The sequence below is a fragment of the Alosa pseudoharengus genome, unplaced genomic scaffold, assembly GCF_046254945.1.
Source record: "Alosa pseudoharengus isolate Yale_2024_CS ecotype anadromous, Long Island Sound unplaced genomic scaffold, YU_APseudo_1.1 YU_APseudo_1.1_scf_15, whole genome shotgun sequence".
Taxonomy (NCBI): domain Eukaryota; kingdom Metazoa; phylum Chordata; class Actinopteri; order Clupeiformes; family Clupeidae; genus Alosa; species Alosa pseudoharengus.
Window position 1 is genome coordinate 25,058,409 of NW_027468620.1, and position 23,229 is coordinate 25,081,637.

Consider the following 23,229-nt stretch of genomic DNA (forward strand, 5'->3'; position numbering starts at 1 on the left):
TGCCCTGTTATTGTCCACTCATCTGCCTTTCCTCGAGAGGACTATGCGTGAAGGGTGTGTGTGTGTGTGTGTGTGTGTGTGTGTGTGTGTGTGTGTGTACACAGTGTGTGGGGGGGGAGTATGTGAGTTATGCATGATGAGTGTGCCAGTATATGACTACATGGCTGTAGTCATGGCGGTATGTGTTGTCCTGTTTGAGGCGGTGCAGTTCCAGTGTGTGTGCACACTGTGGTAGGTGTGAGCCTTTGTATGTCAGAGACAGGAGGTGTAAATAAAGATCTGATGTGCACAGGTTGCACGCATGTAGGCATAGGTACTTATAGATATGTGTGTGTGTGTGTGTATGTGTGTTGGTGTGTGTGTGTGTGTATGTGTGTGTGTGTGTGTGTATATAAGTGTGTACCAGAAGCTGAAGACACTTCATTTCACTTCAGCTGCAAAGCCACAAACACAAATAAAACAGACTTCTTCTCAGCTAGTCTTCTTCTCCTTCCGCTCCAACCCCCTCCGCCTCTTCTTTTTCCATCTCTCTCTTTCTCTCTCTCTCTCTCTCTCTCTCTCTTTCACACACACACACACACACACACACTTCTCCCCCTCAGCAGCGAGAAATACAGACGCTCTCAGCAGGACGGGAAGATTAGACGTGTTTGTGCACTTCTGCGCCATCATGTACCAGAATCCACTTCCTCACACTGACACAGAATGGCTCCATTTTTAACACAGTGTGCCCAGGCACCACAGTCACTATCACACTGTAGCAAGACGGGTTAGTCACTCAACTCCATTTTACAGGACAAATGTCAGTAAGTAAATGTCCGTCAGTAAATTTGGGTTGACAGTAAATTAACAACTGGATAAAAGAAGGAAAAAAGGGACACAATCTTAAACACATAGATACGTAAGTCGTCACACAGCTGAAGAAGCTCTGTTTGAAATATGTACAAAGATTAAAAATATCCATTTCATCTATCATCTTATATGAGAACATTAAAGGGACACCAGGCAAGCCTGATGCTTTTTCTCTAAGAAACTCCCCCTCGCTTGGTCTGAATCTCTTTTCCTTTTCTTTGCATCTTCCGTCAAGGGTTTTCGCTGCTTTTTCGCCGGCTCTGCCATTATACACACGTTTGCAACAATCGCTAGCGTTTTGTTAGCCTGCCTCTGTGCTGTGGATGCAGGATGTAAACTGATCCTGCTTCGGTCGGCGGGTACGATACACTGAACTTGCAAGCGGGATATTCTTCCTACAGGCAGTATGGGCGGGCGAGAGAGTCTTTATTCGCCCTGTAACGAGTCATTTAACCATATACCGACTTACGAAGATGAGTAATTAACACGAAAACGTTGCCTGGTGTCCCTTTAAGCAACTGGTTAGCTCATGTTGCAGCCATGCTTGAGCTCGTCAGCCATCTCTGGTGGAGTAAAACAGGAGTGAGGGGGAGAAGTATTAATATCCTGCCATCACCACAGAGACAGCATGACAGAGGCACAGTCAGGACATCCGGCCTGCGAATCTGCACAGCGCCAGGTTATTAATCACCCTCTCGCCCAGCTTTGAGTAATTACCCTGCAGGAACAGCTCCAACATACACACACACACACACACACACACACACACAGGCAGGTACATGCACACACACAGAAGCGCACATACACACACACACACACACGGTGCACGCACGCACGCACGCACGTACGCATGCACGCACGCACGCACATGCACACATACACACACACACACACACACACACGCCGCACGCACACATGCACACACACAAACACACACATCATTAATACACAAACACACACTTCATAAATATACTTTAACACACACTATTCACATAAAATACTCATTAATTCAAAACTGAGGACAAAAATGAGCTCACATATAGTCAGATGTTATAAAGAACATGTTCTGCATGATATCACTTTCTTATGGTTTCTCTCTCTCTCTCTCTCTCTCTCTCTCTCACACACACGTCAAAAACTTCCCCAATGACCTCCAAACATATTTCCGAGGCACGGGCCAGGTCACAGAGCCCTCCCGCCCGGGCCCCATTTCAGAGGGAGGGGAGAGACAGGCTGTCCAGCGCTGATGAAGCCCTCCACCCGTCCTCATTCATCAAAGCCCACGCCACGTATTAATTATCCCCCACCTTCAGGCCTACAGCAGAGGACACACTCACCACCACCAGCACCCACAGCACACCACGCTGGAGAGGGGTGGAGAGGAGGCCCCAAACCCCCAAAAATCAAACCCTCACAGCCACCACAAGCCTTCACAAACAGGCAGGGAGAAGGAACAGCAGAGGGAGGGGAGGTGTGTGTGAAACACAGGTGAGTATGTGGGTGTGTAGGTCAAAGAGTGAGCGTGTATAGGCAATGTCTTTGTGTGTGTGTATGTGTGTGTGTGTGTGTGTGTGTGTGTGTGTGTGTGTGTGTGTGTGTGTGTGCGCGTGTGTGTGTTCAGAGCCATTTCCTTCAGAAAATATTAAGAGTGTGTCACTGTGTGGTGTTTGGTGGTAATTACCACCTAGCTAAAGCTGTTAGGTTCTCTGTCAGGGCGACAGTCACCGTGCACTCCAACATGCTACCATAATAGAGATTGTCTCTCCGTCTGCTCACACCCCCCCCCCCAACCTCACTTTACACCCACCTAAACACACACACACACACACACACACACACACATACACACACACCAAACCTTTTAATGGCTCAAGGTGGATGACTTCGAAGGGAGGAAAGAGGGTGGGGGGGGCGTGTTGGAGCGTGCTGTTTGAGCAATGACACGAGATTAAGGACGCCTCCATTGACCTTGCCTGGTCGCACAGTTATGAGCTAACTCTGCCAAACGATGCATTTGCCTTCCTCTCCCGGCATCCCCCGCACGTTCATTTGTAGGACGTGGCGCTCCGGAGCCTCTCGTTTGTTCTTCTCCTCTTTTTGTGTTCGTCGAGATGACAGCGCTCACTTAATGCGAGCGCAGCAAAGATAAAAGAGTCATTATCGGTAACGGGCACGGCCATACGTTCGGCCAATTAATTAAGCCTTTTGCTGTAACGAACATCAGATGTTGGGACCACTCCTCCACGCCTTTGGGCGAGAGAGCTATAAAAGAAAAAGCAAACGATGTGTGGAGAGCAGGGGCAAACCCACCAATGAGGACAGTTAATTGATCTTCATTAGCTTAATTAGGGCAGTAATGAAGCAGTGGAGACACAGAGAAGGCCCTGCTCAGCCCAAAGACTCCTCTTCCCCCTGGAGGGATTCAGGGACCAACCTTGAGTCAAGCCAGAGACAAGGGAGAGAGAGAAACCGGCAAGGGGAAGGAGAGAGAGGGAGAGAGAGAAACCGAGAGAGAGAGTGAGAGAGAGAAAAATAGAGAGATGAAGGTAGATGGAGAGAGAGAGACAGGAAGGGAAGTGTGTCAATGGGACTGGGAGAATGAGAAGCAAGGGTGGAAGTCTGACAGAAAGTTTCTTTCATAACTAAATAGTGTGTTTGTCTTGGATGCTTGATCTCTTTTTCTCACATACACACATTCATATACAAATACACAAACACACACACACACACACACACACACACACACACACACACACACACACACTCCAAAACACACAGAAGAAACCACATGCTTGAACACACAAAGTGCAGTGGTATCACTTCTCAGAGGGTGTTGACATGTTTTTATCTGCATGAGATCTGTCTCAGTTCGCTCACCTCTGAATAAACATCACAGTCACAGGAGGAATAAAGGCAGAGATGCATAAATAGATGTCGAGAGAAAGAGAGAAAAACTGACAGAAAACTCACACCCTCCGCTCTCGCTGCATAGTGACCTCCTACTCTCTGCTGGGCACGGGTGACAGGGTGTCACTCGCCTGTCGCCATGGTGATGCACCACACCCGCACGTCATGCGCTGCAATCTGACCTCAAAGGAACAGCATGCAAATAAGGCGGGGGGGGGGGGGGTGAGTTGAGCTCTCAACAGCGGCGGTAAACTCATTGGATCAGCAACGTGTCCGTCAACAGAGATCTTTTGGATCTCTAAATTGATGCACCTGGCCGTCTGGTCCAGCCACAAATGCAAATGCACACTGGGAAACCAACAACACACATCTCTCCTCCATGAAAAATGTTCCCCAACCATAATCTCTGCGATAGCAGAAAGCTACATCAGAAATCCAATAGAAGAGTATAGCGCATCCACTCCACTCCACTCCAACTGTCTTGTCAGACAAACTTTTCTGCCACGTTACAAATGACTAACTTTAGTTGTACACAGCCCACACAGTGAGGGAACCATGTTCTGGATGTGGAAGGGGCACATTAAGAAACTTGCTGGCTCATTGGGAGGGAGAAAAAGGAAAAAAAATCTCTCCCAAGGTGTCAGCTTTGATTGGCTGTCAACACGGCAAGCCCAGGCCTGACGTGGGCTGCGGCTGAATGGGGCGACACTGATGGATGGTTGTATTATGGGAAATTGTCGGAGGCTGGCGCATGTAAATCCACAGAGAAGTGAGGTGAGCGGAACAAGCCAGGTTAACTTCTCATTTCCCCCATCAATCCCGCCGGGAGCAAAACTCGATTAGATACCGTGGGAAGGTGGGAAGGAGGGAAGTTTTTTAGCTAAAAAACAAAATCTGGCCTCCCGTTGAGCTGGGAATAGGGGCAGGGTGGCCTATTTGCATTCAAAATTTAATGAGGTGGGCTGTCAATTAATTTCTGCCATAGCACCAACCTCTCTTATTGCTTTTTATGTGTGAGTGTGAGTGTGTATACAGTATGTGAGTGTGTCTGTGTGTGTGTGTGTGTGTGTGTGTGTGTGTGTGTGTGTGTGTGTTGATATTGAATGCATGCAATCATGTGTGTATACGTGCGCTCCCTAACGAGCCACTTCTTTATCAGACTAGGTAATCTGGGAGTCAAAGCCTCCTCAACAAGCCTGGACACGCAGTCTCCCCAGGTGGCCTGCACTAGGAGGCCCTTCACAAGAAAACCCGCTGTGCCTCAAGTACCTCCACAGAATACCACAGCAGCAGCAGCAGCAACAACACCAACACCATCAAGATGCAGCTCCATCCATGTGCTGAGGGTAGTAATTAACACCAGTCTCCCTCTCATCGACTTTGACTTAGCGGAGACGTCGCGCAGAATTAAACGCTTTCGAGTGACGTGGCTGGAGCATTTCTTCCGACAAGACTTTCTCGCCCTGCTTTCTTCCTCCAACACAAGCGGCCCTAATCCCACAGATAACCTTTAAGGACAAACAGGCTTTGTGGTAATGCACCGCCCAAATTCATAACCACGCGCTTCACAAAGGTGTGGGGGGGGGGGGTGGTTGCAGGGGTGCAGTGGGGACATTTGAAGAGGCTGAGCAAGACACAATGCAAAACTTATTTCATGAGGGCACAGTTTCCTGCGGTCACAGCAATGGCTTCGCAACTAGGACGCAGAGGGACAAAGAGAGAATAAGAGATTTGCTGGGGGATAAAGACAGAAGTGTTTTTATTTTCTCTTTTTTCGTCACAGGTGAGCTCTACTGGTTTAACAGCTGAAGCACTCCCACACGCCAGTGCAGCACAACTTGGGGGGGGGGGGGGGGGGGGGGGGGGTAGAGGCCCCGTTTAGCGACCCCTTTAGCAGCCCCGTTTAGCGATCCCTTTCTCTCGGGCATGTGACCGCCCGTTCTGCTTTTTCTGGTTTGTGCTCAGAATATGATCGCTCGCTTTCATTTGTACTTACCGAGAGGAGACACAGGAGACACATTTACTCTAACAGCAGGAGGTGTTGATTGTATGTGTGTGTGTGTGTGTGTGTGTGTGTGTGTGTGTGTGAGAGAGAGAGAGAGGGAGAGATAGGAGGGAAGTAAGGCTAAGTATTTAGAGGGAGGAGAGAGACACTTATTTGTTCTTGGTGATCAGATGCACTTCGGGGAACGAGTACCATTTATTTTAGACAGCATGAGCTAACTGAGAATGAGGCAAAGTCTTGTCTATGAGTTTGTGAGTGGGTGACCGTGTGTGTGTGTGCATGTGTGTGCGTGTGTGTATGTGTGTGTATGTGTGTGTGTGTGTGTGTGTGTGTATGTGTGTGTGCGTGCGTGCGTGCGTGCGTGCGTGTTCAGCATGCTGACCTTGCTTTTGTCATACAGAGCGTGGTTGTCCAGCAGCATCCCCCTCTCCAGCCGGGCAAATCGTCTCAGGTCCCGCTCAAACTGCTGCAAAGCCACAAGAGTCAACATGGACACTTAGTGCCAGACAACTGCAAAGACAAACACGGCAACAAATTCCTCCACCAAACCCTCCCCCGTCTGTCCCTGGCCCCTTACAGAGTGCTTGTTTATCTGTAATCTCCATTATATAGTATGTCTGCTATTAAACATGCGTCGAGTCTCGGTGCGCTCTGCTGAGATGGTTTGTTTACATCGCTGTTTGACACTAATCTCAGTGGAAAATTCATTCCATTAACCTGCAGTGGTTCTGCCTCTGTTCTATCAGGACATTATTCTCACTCAGCTTCCCTGCAGTGGACACCTTACTTTTGTGAGTGTGTATGCATGTGTGTATGTATGTGTGCGAGTGGGTATGTTTAGGTGTTTGTGAATTATTTGTGTATTTGTGTATAGACAAGCGTCCTTACGTGTGTGTGTGTGTGTGTTTGTGTGTGTGTGTGTGTGTGTGTGTGTGTGTATGTGTATGTGTGTGTGTAGATAGATAGATAGATACTTTATTGATCCCCAAGAGGAAATTCAAGTGTGTGTGTGTGTGTGTGTCTGTGTGTGTGTGTGTGTGTGTGTGTGTGTGTGTGTGTGTGTGTGTGTGTGTGTGTGTGTGTGTGCATGTCTAAGCATGTGTGCTCCACTACGTGCACCATGCTATGTTTTCCAGTTAATGGCAGTCTGCGTTTATACTGTATAACCTTACTACAATTTTGCCGTTCCTCCTCTACTTATCTGGCACTGCAGATCAGCCTGTGTTATTTACTGTGTCCAGCCTCGGGTCACTGCGTGTCAGCAGCGTCCCAGCCTTCCAGGCATTGTGGGATATCTCTCCCAGGAGGACTAAGAGCAGGGCCGATGGTGGGAGGTGCGTGTGTGTGTGTGTGTGTGTGTGTGGGGGGGGGTAGAGACATGTGGGGGGGCTGTTATAATCACAGACAGAAGCATGCAGGGGCCGCTACCAAGCGGTTACAGAGGGCATAAGTGGCGCGGTGGCACCTGTGAGCTGCCAGGGCATCTGTAAACGCCCGCATCTAACTCCACCTGTCAGCTGCTGTGTCCGGAGAGTGGAGCCTGCTGTGTGTGTGTGTGTGTGTGTGTGTGTGTGTGTGTGTGTGTGACTGCAGAGTGCCAGAGCAGGGACATCCTGTTTCAGAACCCTATTTCAGAACTAAATGCATCTGCAGCTGTGGACAGTGGCCTATTTCTGTTTGCACAAGTACAATTCCATTTAGTGCAGGTGTGTGTGAGTGTGGCTGCGCATGGTTGCATAGTATGTTTTTGAGGTTAATTTGGTGCATGGTAGATTCATGCCACTGAGTCAACAAGGCACAGTGTTGACATTATTAGGTTACTTTAAGTTTCAAATCACCTCTACCTTTTTCCATTAGTCTATGTTATGTAAGTAAAAAATTCAGCATGTAAAGTCAGATAGATAGATAACTGGTTGTTGCATGCATTCTCTGCCATTTAAGTCACTGAAAGCTAGTGGCAAGCTCCCTTTGCTAGTCAGCTAGTTAATGTTAGGCCATAATGACATCAACTAACCCCGGGAAACCGCGCTTGCAGTGTAGCCTAAAATAAAGTTTAATTTATTCATAATTAGCTCACCAATAAAATACAATCTTGGGTACAAAGTCATCACAACTAATTGTGGATGATGCTACATGGCTTCACATCTGAGACATAACAAAGTCCTTAGAGAAATAACTGGGCAAGTTTACTCAGACAGTCTACCATATGAAATGATAGAGGGGGAGTCCCCCCTACCCTTTACCCTTTTCGAAATGCTACTGGCACAGAGACAGGCACAGAGACATGTACAGTATTCGGTCAATTAACTTAAAGGTGTAGGTAGGCTATAGCATTCAGACTGGACTCCTACACACTTAATGCATGCTAAATAAATTGTTATATATTGCTTCATTATAGGTAGTCTGTCTGTAAGATTTCATATTTCTTACTTTTTATGGTGATTAGGCCATTCTGACATACTGACTACATCCTGACATTTTTACTCTCTTTTTATTGCGATTTAATAAACTTTATAGACTTCAACCATATTTATTCCTTCTGGAGTTAAGAATGAACTTAGATTAACGTAGGAATTGAATAGTGATTGTGTGGCCTATGAGGGAACACCCAGTGATACCCTTGCTACCATCAAATGGTAGCCTATAGCGATGTGGTCAGGATTTACATCAGTATACCGTGGTCTGCCTTACCGGCGACAATGTCGTGGTCCGCCTGATCACAGAATTTATAGTGTGCCCACCTCTTTTTTTACCACTACACCCCTCGTTCTTATGTGTGATACATTGACAGGCCAATCACAATGCAGAATTCTTCACAGAGGAACCACATTAAACTGCCTTTGTTCAATTGTGATAATCCATTTTCAAATTTACAGAACTACTAAAAGATCTATGATTAGCAAAGGTTCGTATCAGAACTTGAGCCCCTGATCTCCAATTTGAACGTGAAAAACAGTTCTCACTTAGCCTGGGTTTTCCGATGCTGCCTTACGCGCGCAATTTTATTCATGCTGCTAGGCAGCCTGAATTCCATGGACTTCGCTTTCAGCTCAAAGAAGGAACCAATCACAGAACGGAGGGGGGACAGCAAGACGATGACGACAAACTGAAGCGGTTATGAGCTACGTACAGACGCATTTGATACACATTCGTAGCACCTAATAAACTGCTCTGGGCATTCGTAAACCATGTTTCAAATACGAGAAAATGAACGTGTAGTTCCCAGACCCCATCTCAATGAGATTAGGTCTGACGTTGAGCCCCTGATCTACAATTTGAAGGTGAAAAACAGTTCTCACTACACCCTCTGTTAAGATCCTTTTTTACATTTAGTTGTGCCTGTGCCTGTTTTTTTTTGGTACAACCAAAACCTTGCCGCACATTCCCATGGGCCTCTTACCGTGGACCCACTCCAGCCCAGAAGAGTGTAGGCAAACCGGTCAGCCGGCGGAGCCACCAGATCCAGACGCACCGCCCTCCAACCCCTGCGGTCATCCTGGTCACATGACAGAGCGCCGTCCTGGACCGCCTCGGCATGCAGCTGGATGATCAAGAAGCATTTTGGGTAATGGTCCATGGCCTCGAACCTCCGGCAGGGCATCCGGTTGGCGTCAAAGGTGGATTCCTGGTACTCCGTGTACAGCAGAATGCCCTGACAAAACACAGGCAGAAGGAGTGCAAGGCTGTAAGGTTCACTGCATCATTTAATGCGTGCCCTTTTGCACAGACGATTACACAAGAATGTCTGGGCGCAGACAAGTCTAAGCGTGGAACACCAAGGAGTTCTCTGTGGCATTCCAGACATTCCACAGTTCCACTCTTACAGTGCAGCTGGGGAAGGTATCCACTGTCTGCCTGATGCTTTATTGTGTGATTACCATTACACAATGGGATTATCTTTTTATATTAGAGTACAGAACATAAGGCTGGGCAGGCAATGGAGCAGATACAGTGATAATGAATACATGGTGTGTGTGTGTGTGTGCGTGTGTGTGTGTGGGTGTGTGTGAGTGTTTGGGTGTGTGTATGTGTGTGTGGGTGGGTGTATGCTCACGCTTGTCAATAGCACCACCACCAATTTCAGTAAAGTGAAGAGCACAAATGCACAAAGAGCAAAATATCATGTTTGTGAGTGTGTGTACTGTATATAGGAGTGTGTGAGTTGAGCCAGCAAGCGAGCAGTCGATGCTGAGAGAGATGCTGAGAGAGACAAAGAAAGGAGACAGTCGGTCAGTCAGTGGCGTCCAGGGAACAGAGAAGAGGCTCCAAATTGATTTCCTCTGGGCTGGTCCCGGCCTGATTATTCCTCAGGCCTGATCTGGGGGAGAGAGAGAGAGAGCTAAGGCGATTAACATTACAAATTGTCAGTTTAATTCTAAACGGGCAATAATTGTTGATCCACCATGTCCCTCCCTTTCACAGGCCTTAAATCTGCTACAGCCAACCTAAAAGAGGGTAATTGCAGACAGACTGATGGCTCTCACCCCTTTCGCCAGCCTAATGACCACTATGTGCAATTGTCGAGCATACCGTCTGAGTCAACAAATCACTTAAAACCTTCCTCAGCTCCACAGCTTCTTTCTCATCTGTTCTCTTTTACACTTGCTTGCTCTCCTCCTGCCTCCCTCTGCTCTCTTACGATGCATTGCAGCGTATATTTGTGTTGCCAAAGCAGTAACCATGACAGTAATAACAAAAACAAGTCACACAAAAAAACAAATAACTGTAAAAGTAGTACAAAAACAAAGTCTATAACAAGGGGGACATGATAGAAGAGTTTCCTGTGAGTAATAATCCTTTATCATCCCTGCGGCTATGGAAAGATCTTATATACCGAATGGGGACTGAAATCAACAGTCTCTCGCATTTACAGCCCAGCCCATTAACCGTTTAGGAATCCATTCTGGTGAATATAGATTAATGTTGTTGGCTTTAAAGGAAGATATATCCCCCCTTTCTCTTGGGCTTAGCAGTCTGCCAATGGCCACATATAATGAATATTCTCTTGGCAGCCACATGTGTTTGGAGTCCCTGATCCTGTACTCGAGGACTTGCCCCTGCTGTACAAGGACACATACATATATTCTCCCAAATATTGGCCCCAGCGCAGCTTTATGTCATCCTCTGCTGTACATAACTAATATTGAATTGCATATCTGAACTACCTGAGTAGGAACTCTTAGCTTGTTTACGTTGATTCTTAACCACCTACCTCCTCCTCATATCCCCTCCAAACACACACACACACACACACACACACACATACACACACACACACACACACACTTCAACTAACTCTCATGCCACGACCCCACGTTGTAATTAACTCCCGTAAGCGCCGATATTCACATCGCCTCTGATGGAATTCCCCCGGCCTCTGTCTCAGCGGGATCGGGCAGAGGTGCGCTTCTCGCGTGCAATTACAAGGAACATTTCGCCTCCCCATCAGCGCACGACAAGAGTCATCAGTCACACGGGCCCACTGCAGCAGCACCAGGGGCAGTCGCCGCCGATCTGCAGTGCATGGGAATGGCTTAGTGGTAAACCTTCAATCCTCCTGCTCTAACACGCCATTACGGATGAGTAATGATCTTATCAATCTCGATAGTCTACTCCGCTGTCTGACATCTAGATAATGAATGAAGTTTAAATGCAAAATCTTTATTTAAAGCTACAGTATGTAAGTTTTCAGGTTTGCTGTTCCTGAGTTCCAGAGTATCTGAATCTAGCTCACTGGATAGCCCTTGTAAGACTACAGTGAATTTTCCCTGAAACATTTCTGGCAGGCTTAGCCTTGAACCAATGACAAGCTCAAAGTCATGTACTGTCCATTTGTGGATGGACATGGGTGAGGTATGGAGGTGAAAGGAAGGGATGGATAGAAATAATGAATCTTCTTAATTAGCATACCCATTTCATCCAACAGAATATCTTTGAAACAGACTGCAGTAAACTGTGGGTAAAAAGTCTTAAGAAGAGGAACAAAAACTTTACAACTAAAGAATATGTCAATTCATAAACAAATAGCTTTGTAGATTATAAGTGTACAGTTATTCTTCTATTCTTTCTTTTTTCCTATGTAGTGGTGAGTACAGTGCATTAATTGTAGTGAGCTCAATAATACCAAATGATGTTTTTTGTAATGTTGGTTGACTTTTCCAGTCATTTGACCTCACATACATGCAAATTCAAACAGACATAAAGGACACACAATTTGTGATATATGCAAACATTGACATACAAAGCAAGATACAAAAACAAATTACCACAAAGAGGGAAATAAAGAATGAAAAAAGAAAGAGAAAGCAAGAAAGAAAAAAAGAAAGAGCTTTGCAAATGCTAACTGAAAGGTCAGCAATTTCAAATTCATTTTTTCCATCTCCAGCCAATCTTTTCAAGTTGTCCGGCAAACAGCTGACACACTAGTGTGGCTCGACCCCCGGAGGACATCGGGAAGCGGCCGCAATTGGGAGTGCGCGACACGAGACGCTCTGATCTAATGTCACCCTCTCCATGACTCGCGCACGCCAACATCAAGCTCTGCCTTCAAGTCCCCCAGATTAACGCGTGTTAGCAGAACACGTTTGAAGCGTGTTTGACTCTGATTCGCAGCTTTGAGCCAACTGGTGAGACTGATTGCTGAAATTACCACAGCATGTGAGATCGTTATAGGGTGTGTGTGTGTGTGTGTGTGTGTGTGTGTGTGTCTGTCTGTCTGTCTCTTTCTGTCTGTGTATATATGTGTGTGTGTATGTGTGTGTGTGTGTGTGTGTGTGTGTGTGTGTGTGTGAGTGAGTGAGTGAGGGAGAGAGAGAAAGAGAGTTTATTTATGGGCGTGCTCTTGTAGGTCACAAGCTATTCTATGCTTACTGAAAGAAATGGTCTTTCTACCACCTTTCCATTTCCATTTGATGTTAATGAACTGAAATCTGATCGTAGAGTAAGAATAACCAAACAAAATAATATTCATCACCTCAATACAAATACATCCATACTGCTCTCATATAAACAGTCTATGACACAAACTAACAAAGAAACACACAGGATTCCACACACATGCACACACACACAACTCATTGTTCATGTAACTTGCCCTACAGCTTTTCTGATGCCATCATAACCCCATCCCAGTGCTGTGGTTTATAGAGTCGCTGTTTTATCAAATCAAATGACCACCCACCATTTCCTCAGACAGCAGTCGTAGCCCCATCCTCTAATCTGCCATCGAGTCTCAGGACGTCTGTGTCGTGAATCATGCCACTGGCAAGCCCGAGCTGCATCTCATCTGTCTCGCGTGTAAGCTGCTGGCTGACCTTGTCTCTGCACCCAAGTTATGCTTTCATAACCGCTGGGGAGAAGGGGGGTGGGGTGGTAAAATGATGAAGCCCATTTTTACAAGGACATTTTCAGATGGATGTATTTTTACCATCCCGCAGGCCCTCCAAAAAGACAGGGGGTGGGGGAAAAGCAGGTGGAGTGAGATGAAGAAAGTTGTGGGTGATATTAAGGCTTGATGTCACTGCACCATCACCCCCACCCACACACACACACACACACACACGTACACAACTTTACACTCTCCTCCAGCACACTTCCCGTGGAGAGTGGTGGAAAGGGTGGGGGTGAAATGGTGGATGACAAGGTTACTCGCTTTAGTGGCGACCTCCGCTACCTGCACTTAATCAAGGGCTTCACACGCACGTGTCTGCTATTGCCTCCTGGGACCCGAGCCTGGTGGCTGCACAGCTGGTGTGTTTTCATAGCACCCTCCAGCAACCACACCTGCACTTTTGGCGGCGCGCGCACCGGGCTGAGTCGCAGATGCGGATGTTTTCTAGCCACGCTAGTTAATGCGCTAGTTAGCGCTAGCGGATGTGCTAATCAGCGGCACCGGTAGATGTGGAGCCGGGGAAAAAACGAGGGAGGAGGGGATAATGGGTCCTGGGTGTATTTTTAAAACTGCAATGACAGCAGCGCTAGAGATGAAGAGCGAGTTGCGGGGAGAGCGAGAGTAACGGAGGAGGGAGGGAGAATAAAAAGAAAGAGTGAGAACGAGTGAAAGTGAGGCACTAGCAGTTTAGAATCGGGCCCAAGCATTTCATCAAATGCCTCCTACTCATTATTTTTCCCTGCACTTATCGACCTCTTGGGTGGGGGCTGGTGGCAAACAGTAACCCCACAGCCCCCTCAACCAGTCTTTCTCTTTTTCGTTTGCATTCCCAAGGTATCTGCCCACTATTAACCAGAAACTGCTATGCAAAATGATCCAGCAGGGGAAATACTTTTTAAAAAATATGTCCTATGCTGCACTTTTTCCTTCGCCTTTTAGAATAATACAGTGACCTGTTAAAACATAATATGTTAATGACTCCCTCTCTTACTCATCAAGAATCAGTAGCATCACCACCATCTGTGGACAGTGGGCCTCCCCCCGACACCAGCTCTTTTTTTATTAGCTTGCAGTGGATTGTGAACATGCTGCAGAGGTCCCGAGGGCACGATACACTGCCAGCGGGCTAGATCGGCTCTCTAGAGGATACTCACCTGCCCAGGGATGCTTCCTGCCACAAAGCCGTTCAATATAATAGGCCATTTACCAGGACATGCTGTAGGTGTACAGACACACAAGGTGCGGAAGACTGCTCTACTTTGTACCCCTTTCTCCACACATCTGGTGACTGTACCTGAAAACCTTGGTGCTCTCAAAACTTCTGTCCTTAGCCTTGGTTGTCTGTCGAGTATGACTCTTTCCATCTTTCAACCTGAAAACTTGAGTCATTTTCTCTTCTCCACCTCCTCAATCCCCAGCTCTCCACCCTTGAATTTGTACCCCTTAATACCGATCTCAACTTCCGCCACAGAATTGCTTTGGGCTAAACTCAGTGCTCTGTCCAGAGGAACCAATTTCAGTGTTGAGGAAACCTGCATCAACAAACTCTTATTTGTGGAAAATCTATGAAAAACCTTTTGCTTTTTGGGTGCAAATCTGGCAGTACTCAAGAATACTACATTTCTATTTTTTCCCACTGTAAGAGTGCACCTTTGAAGTTGACCGTTCAATCATCTATCTTGCTCCCTCAACTCCAGAGCAGGCCCACAAAGGAGCCTGAGCTGAGTTAGGACAGGAAGACGGATAGAGAAGAACAGGCGGAGAGTTGCAGATAGAGTGAAAAGAAAGCTGGAAGACCTTTAGACCGACGTACCGTCTGCCAAGCAGAAAATAAGAAAAGCATTTAGCTGCTAAAAATAGAATGACTGACACAAAGCAGCAGGCACATCATGGACTGTGGCTCCTGTATTTAATGCTGAACCGACATTTTGTTATGTTCACATTACATTTATATAGGTGTTAGAAGTTATTAGAGCTGACACATCCTTATTGAGGAGAGAAGAGCCCTGCCATTCCTGAAGGGGTCAACAAAGCATGTTTTTCCCCCCCGCTTTTGTTCTTAGAGTTGAGAAAAGCACTCAAGGCTCTGTGAGCCTGTTTATCACAAACGTTTGATGTTCTGACCTATTTAAAGAATAATGACAGTGGAAGTGTTTTTCTATTAGGAGCAAGAACAGCGCCTTGCTCCACCACATACGTACGCACACAGATACGCATACACCCGCACACACACACGCACACACATGCACACACACACACACACACACACATACACACACACACACACCCAACTGTTCACTTTAGCATACAAAAATGCACAGCAATTAATCCATACATGCACACACTAACACATACACACACATAACATACACAAATTTAAATAAATGTATACCAGCACACAAAAACAAACACTTGCAACACACAAGCATACAGTAAAACACAAACAGTTAGTACAGTAGCTTTATAAACACACTGATCACATCCAACTCCTTGATATTTGATAGAATGGGAGCATATCCTTCTGCCACCCGTTACTTATTATTATTCCAGGCACTTGAGCCTTGGCTGTTGATCTGCTTTCATCTCCATAAGACAGTACCCTCAAGACCCCAGCAATCAATATTTTAAAAAAGAAACACATTTTATTCCCAGAGAGAGTGGATGAGATGGGGAGGGGGGGCAAAGGGCTGCTTGGGGTTCATCTTCCCCCTTCATTCATGCCTGCTCTATCCAAAGTAGCAGATACAATTCAAGATGATGACCAGACTCAGGCTTTTTCCAGTGTTTTATCCTTAAGACAGTCTGACATGCCAGCAATCTGCATTGCCATACACGGCACAAATTCTGATATCACTGACAGTGTTTCCATAGGTGTTCCCCTCTAATGATGCCCTCCATTATGCACTCAGTGGTGTATTATAAGGAGGACGTGCAGTTAAGCTGTGTCCCCTGGGCACCTGGTGGGCATATTTTTTACATTATGTGTGCAGCACGGCCATCACACTCTAGCGCTCATTATTGTAGCGCACATGCTCCGGCGATCAGAGTGTACTGTATGTGTGGGGGCAGTGCTGATCCTATGCATCCTTGAATGCATATAGGACATAAAGTACCACCACAACCTTTGAATAATGCAGTGGTAATGCATTCAGAAGCACCCGTGCAACTGTAAATAGACCTTGAGTGTAGTGCAACTGCTGTGCAGCAATTATTGAAATGGAATGCACTCTATGAATATGAGTGTGGTATTCCCTGCACCTGCTACATCATACATGTATCAGGTTTGAAGGGTGTGCTGTTTGTTTGCTTTTCATTCCAATAAGGGACTTCAATACGCGTTCAGCATTCAGACTTACTTGGTAGTTGAGCCTGTCTATCACCCGGAGCAATAGCCCTTCTTCGCTTCCGACCTCCGGTGTGGTGAGTATGTAGTCCACGTCATGGCCAACCTCCTTCCCCCTGCAGACAAGAGACTAGGCTTGGGAATCGGTACCAGGTATCGGTTAGGAATCGGTTCCAAACGTTCCGATCCATCGGAATCATACACATACACACGTTAACGATTCCACTAACGATTCCAATACAAAGTTTTGTTTTAGAAATGTTTACTTTTTTAGAAATTTTAAAGCATTCAACTTCTGTATTGATATTGCACACTTGATATTCATTCTCTAAAACCACTTTAAATTAGACATTTAAAGCCAACAACTCTCAAAGCCATCCTATAAGTGTTCAGCAAATGGTACAGGAATTGATATGGGAATCGATAAGGAATCGCATCGGTAAGCAGACTCGACAATGGGATCAATATCGATAATTTCTTAACGATGCCCATCCCTGCAAGAGACCAAAAACCAGACTGTCACTCACAAACCCTGCATGCGCAAGAGCAACCTCACATCAGCGTACAGGCCCAAAACGATGGATGTACTTAGTCACACTTGTTGGGTTAATCAAGAGAGAAGGCTCGTGTCTGGGCATAGGGATGCTGCCAGGGAAGTGGCGCGTATGGGTATAACAGCAGCGGATGGATTTTTTCCCTACCATTGTTCCAACAGCCAATTTGTCATGTGTCATTAGGTCCACCAGTCTGAGCTCCTCCGAAGTCGTCTTGAGCTTTATGAGATTGCGAGCGTCTAGGCTGGGATTATGGTAATAAAAATGCCAGAGACTCCACTGCGGAAGAGCAATGCATGAGAACAAATACTAAATCTGCTTATCCAAAGTCAGGCGTCCACTGAGTCTCCTTGTCATGCAAAATGCCTTGATAGAAAGCAAAACAAAAATCATTTTACTACTCTTATATTAGTTCCTAATTGTTCCTAATATTTAGTGGGAGTGTGATTCATAAAAAAAATGAAAAAATGAATTATGGGATCATTTTGTATGGAGGGCATGTAATGTTCGGTTGTTGCTTCACTGAACAGCATTTAAACTTGGCCATTTATCCTAACTAGCTGGCGTTCGATTTGCATGCAGAATATGAGCTCTGTGCTGCTGTCAGCATCCACTGCTTCCCTCCCGTTTGGCTCCTTTCATTTATATTCTACCTCTCAGAAGTAATTTCTTATTTCGAGACACTACAGGTGAATAGGGTAAACATTTTAACAAGCAGATATCACTATGAAACTTCCCCAGTTGATTACTTACATGTATTACAAGTTTTCTGTAATTTAATGTTCACATATGCAAATTAGGCATTATCTAATTAAATATGCGCTAATTTGCATACATTTTAAGGCACGAAACCTGAGCAATGGATACAGCCAGGTTCAAAATGATGTTTTCATTGTGTTCAGATATTAGATGGGGAAACATTTACAGAGGGATTTATGAATATCTACTTTTGTTATCCTGTAAATCGGAATATGATGTCAATATATCAACAAACCCCTCTGTAAAAACCTTCTACATATAGTTAGGCATAAGTCTAGAAAGTTTGGTGTATGTAAGTGCTTCTGAAGTGGAGTTTTCGTGCTCAGAGTGGGAGAGGAAACTCACTTTGAGAAAACAGCCTTGAAAGACAGCCAATGAGATTCCGTTTTTAGCCTAGATTCGCCTTTGAACTTTCGCGATAGATACAGTCGGTTAAGACGTTCGGAAAGGTTACCGCCCCCCACGAGGGGGAAAGCATGCTAACCTCACACAATGGAAGTCAATGGGCGAACTAGCTAACAGTTAGACTTTATACATTCGTTTTACATTCAGGTGGAGTTCTGCTTGTTTCTGAACACAATAATTTGAAGGAATTGTGTTTACTTAACTGCCCAGTGTATGCTAACAACTTAATTCACCCTCGATTAATGTTGACGACAAATTTCTCTGGAAGCTATATTCAATGGTAGCATCATTCGGTTGCTAACTGGCTAACTTTATATCGTCAGTGTAACATAACCAACTGGTACACATTACTTGTTAAAACTATTCCCACGGCCATTGTAGGGAATGTGCATTCATGTGAGAATAAATTCAGATGCAACTTACGAGTATGTGATGTTAAGGCAAAAGGGTTAGCTTGCTAAACCGAGCTACACAGTCCGGCCATTGAAAGCAGTTCTACAATCAGTACACTCGAGACAGTTCTGGCCGTTTAACTGGAATTAGGAAAATGAGGGAACTTAATGTTACCCTTAACCTCCTTGACACACAGATAACTCTCAGTTGAAACGTGTTTGTGCCGTTTAGTGACGTTTGCTAAAAGATTTAATATTTTTATAGGTGCTTTCTGTACTCAAGCCGGTGCACCTCCATTAGATTACATGCAATCGAAACGAATGTTTTCCCACTCGTGGGCTTTTCAGCCACGGTAACCACGGCAACTGGGGGCGGTAACCACGATTATGACTAGTTGCCGACTGTATGTATTGACGTTTGGAAAAATCCGTTCTCTAAAGAGTTTTACAGCATGTCTTAGGCTAACCAGCTACGGCATAACTTATAAGCATACAACATATCATTTCGAGTGAAAAAACGAAGAGAAAATCCAAAAAAAGTCAAAGGTACAAGACTGTGTACATATTTTCATTTCCGAGCGAAGGAACAACTCATCCCATAAACCACCGCGTCTCACTGAATAATATATAAGCAATGCACGAACCAGCGCGAAATCATTTCAAACCGGCGACAGTACGCGAATCCTTTCCTCCAAACAGTGATTTTTATATAGTGAATGTGCAGTTAATAGCAGTTATTTCAGGAGTAATCGTGTAAATAATAGTGTTTTGATATTGAATTTTATATTTATCATCGTGTATTTTATATTGTGTGTGTGAAAGCGGTTAACGTAACGTTACCTGACTCATCCTATGCTGTCATCACTGCTCAGTCGGGCTGATGCATGGTCTGCTCTTCGACCACCATATTCAGTTTATTAATTTGCCGTGAATTATTACACAAAATGTTCATTAAATGCACAAAGTATTCCAAAGTATTCCTAATGTTAGCTGCATTATGTAATGACATACAATGTCGGAAATGCTAAAGGTTAGCCTGTCGGCTAGTGCTTGCCTACCAGAAAAGTTTGAGCAGGGTGCTTGCTCTTTTTCCAAATTAAAATTCCAGACTTTTTCCAGACTTTTTTAAAACTGGAATTTTTTTTCTCAAGACCTTAACTTTATGTACTTGTATACTTGTGTGCCTACTGCTTACTTCAGTGGTTGAGGTTGTACCAACTGTGTTTATTAGAAATGTTAATTTTTATAGGCTATAATTCAATGAACAAATGCATTATTCACAGTAAATTATGCTTTTACTGATGAAAATGTTTCAAAACATGAAAATCACAAGTACATGAATTTCACATCAAACAAGTGTCACAAAAACTATCGGTAACACTTTACTTGACGGGTGAGTTCATAACACATTCATAGCAGCTGTCATAAACTGCACATAAAGCATTCATGACTGTTTCATGAGACATGACTCAACATTCATACCAAACCTTTCATGAATGTGGAAAACAGAATGACGAAAAATTGTCAAAATAAAAGTCCATCAATCGCAAAGCAGCATTGCCGTTTTTGTAAATATTTCATGAATATCTTATGAAGTCTACATTGAATGTCACTTTAGATGTGACATGGTCAGGTAAGAGGTTTGGAACAAAAACGGCAATGCTGCTTTGCGATTGATGGACTTTTATTTTGACGAGTTGTCGTCGTTCTGTCTTCCACATTCATGAAAGGTTTGGTATGAATGTTGAGTCATGTCTCATGAAACAGCCATGAATGCTTTATGTGAAGTTTATGACAGCTGCTATGAATGAAGAACTCACCCGTCAAGTAAAGTGTTACCAAACTATCTATAAAACATGAATGGATGGATGAATGTATGTAGAATTCAGTCAAACTCACATCTCATTTTTTCTGTCCTTAACATGACTGAACATATCTTTATGTTATCTCACAACACTCACAAAAGTGCATACATTTGACCTAGCGCACTTGGTTAGAACAAAAAATAAACACAGTATGCACAGTATGGCAAAGACTCTAATTTTTAATTTCATTTAACTTCAAATCCAGCCATAAATTCGAAAACACGCAACGACCCATTTCTGTTGACCACTAGGCTAGCTATGTGTCAATAGACCTCCGCAGTGACGAAAAGGTGCCAGACTAGGCTAAGCAAGCGTTGATTGGATATCATTCCATTAGGCTAATACAGTACGTGAATAGTAAAATTATAGTTTTATAGCCTACCTTCCTATTTCTCATTTCACAATGCCTTTGAGCATACTGTAAGATTCTACCATACATTTTTTCCATACTTTATTAAGACTTTCACACAAAATTCAAGACTTTTCAAGGTCTGGAAAACAGTGTTTCAAAATTCCATACTTATTAAGACTTTCAAGACTTGCGCAAGCACCCTGTTGAGTGTTTAAACTAACATTTACAGTGGTCTATTTGATAGTGTATTGGCCCTGACTAAGTTCGTGTGATGTATAAATCCCAATCCTTGTTGATACAAGTACCAATGTAGAGGCCAAAGTACAATTCATAGTGTTTGATGGTTAATGTAATTAAAATAGTTGTTAAAAAGATAAATAATTTCATTTATAAGTTCATTTAATAGTTAAAAGCATAATAGAATTCATGTGTGATGTGATTTACATATTGGTAGAATTATGTACTGCCTCTTTAAGCAGATTCACGTCGGCTATGTTGACCTGAACTTCAGAACTGACTTTAACTTGAGAGCTGTGGAAGCATACGGTTTTCTTACCTGCCACTGCCGATGCTAATTGGATTTACTTAGAACAAGTGTGTTAGCCAGCTCTTATTCATTTTTTGTAAGTGTAAAACAGAGAAATAAAACGAAGATCTTTTTTATTTTTAACGTTTCAGAAGTGGATTTTGTTGAACTGGACTATACACTGCTTATGGAACTAGCTGCTAGCAATGTGGTCAGAGTAAGCCATTGCAAATATCTCAAGTCTTCAAACCTCTACATTAGTAAGAAAACCTGCTTAACGTTGGATAAGACGCCCTTTGGAGAGGTTTGTGGAAAGTAGAAAAAGGACAACGATTCAACGAGTGACCTGAAGTGACTTTCTCAATTAGCCCACTTGGCGCAGCTGGCTTGTGAGTAGGCTAACAGGTGGATATCTAACGATTCCAACGAGTCTCGTTTTCGCCGCTTCGTGACTGTCACAAGTGGAACTCGTTAAAACCGGAACAACTGATTATCAAAGCAATCATGACGGAGACGGGAGCAGAAGCCATGGTAAGCCCAACTGAAATTCTAACTGAGGAAAAGCGAATGGTTAAACCCACACAAAAAGCATTGGAACATAATCTGGAAACAAAAATAAACTCGAGAAGAGCCATACAAGGCCAACTGACTGAGAAAAGGAACGAAATGTATGCTTTAATGGATGATGATGCAAACGTGGAAATCATAGAAAAGAAATGTTTGGCCAAGTATGAAACACTGATAGAGGAATTCAGTAAAATAAATGAGCATGTTAAGGACCTATTTTGCCAGATTGACTGCGTAGAGAATATGAACACAGATCAAAGGGATTGGTTTGTGCCAAGAAATAGTGAGCACAGAGAATTTGTGCAACAAGTGAATACATGGATACAGGATGTAATACTACGCCAAAAAGAGGCTAACCAGGTTAGTGAAGAGATTCATCCTGAAGATAGTGTGTCAGTCACATCTAAGAAGAGTAGAAAATCTACATCTGTCTCTGTTACTTCTGCAACATCATCAGCTCGTGCAGAACGCTTAAAGGTGGAATTAGCAAGAGCCGCTCTGATAGCCAAGTCAGCTACATTGAGAAGAAAACAGACTTTAGAAGAACACGAGCTACAGCTCAAAGTGGAAAAGGAAGAGTTTGAAATACAAGCAGGGCTCGCTGCAAATGATGCACAGTTAGCCGTGCTACGAAAATATGAAGGTGCAGAAGCGTCAGGCAGAACCAAAGGCAGTAGAGTGGTTGTACTAACGTCTAGTAAGCGCGATGTCAGCCACAGTAAGAGTAGTGTAGTCAGTAGTGACACTCAGCATAGCCACACTAGAGGAAGAGATGCAGATGCGATACAAGCTCCTGCCAACTCATTAGACAATTCTGTGAATACAGATAATCTGGTTACCGTCATGCAACGTCAAAACGACATCACTGAAAGCCTAGTAAGGCAACAAAAGCTTTCTACATTGCCATCACCAAACATTCCTGTTTTCAAGGGAGATCCATTAGAATACCGTCTCTTCATAAGAGCCTTCGAACACCGTGTAGAGAGCAAGACTGAAAATAGCAAAGATAGGCTTTACTATTTAGAACAGCACACACATGGACAGCCTAATGATTTAGTGCGCAGCTGCTTTCACATGGACCCAGATCAGGGTTATCTTGAAGCCAAGAGACTTCTAAAGGAACGCTTTGGTGACAAATATAAGATATCCATGGCATACCTCGACAAGGCTTTAAACTGGCCCACCGTTAAAGCAGATGACACCAAGGCACTTGAATCCTATGCCCTCTTTCTTACAAATTGTAATAATGCAATGGCAGATCTAGAGTACTTAGAAGAAATGGAAAATGCTGCTAACATGCGCACGATTATCT

At 44.3% G+C, this 23,229-nt stretch overlaps 1 protein-coding gene across 2 annotated transcripts in view; it reads right to left on the reverse strand.

The window, feature by feature from the left end:
* Positions 1-23,229, reverse strand: part of dntt (deoxynucleotidyltransferase, terminal) — an 85,198-nt gene that overhangs the window by 28,807 nt on the left and 33,162 nt on the right. Inside the window, exons 8-10 of one of the 2 annotated variants that reach the window (XM_076285987.1) lie at positions 16,511-16,613; positions 9,165-9,416; positions 6,147-6,227 (exon numbers count right to left, since the gene is read on the reverse strand). In XM_076285987.1, the coding sequence (XP_076142102.1) occupies positions 6,147-6,227; positions 9,165-9,416; positions 16,511-16,613 (436 nt within the window). Of the gene's footprint in view, positions 1-6,146; positions 6,231-9,164; positions 9,417-16,510; positions 16,614-23,229 lie in introns of both variants that reach the window. The other variant, XM_076285986.1, reaches the window with a different exon arrangement.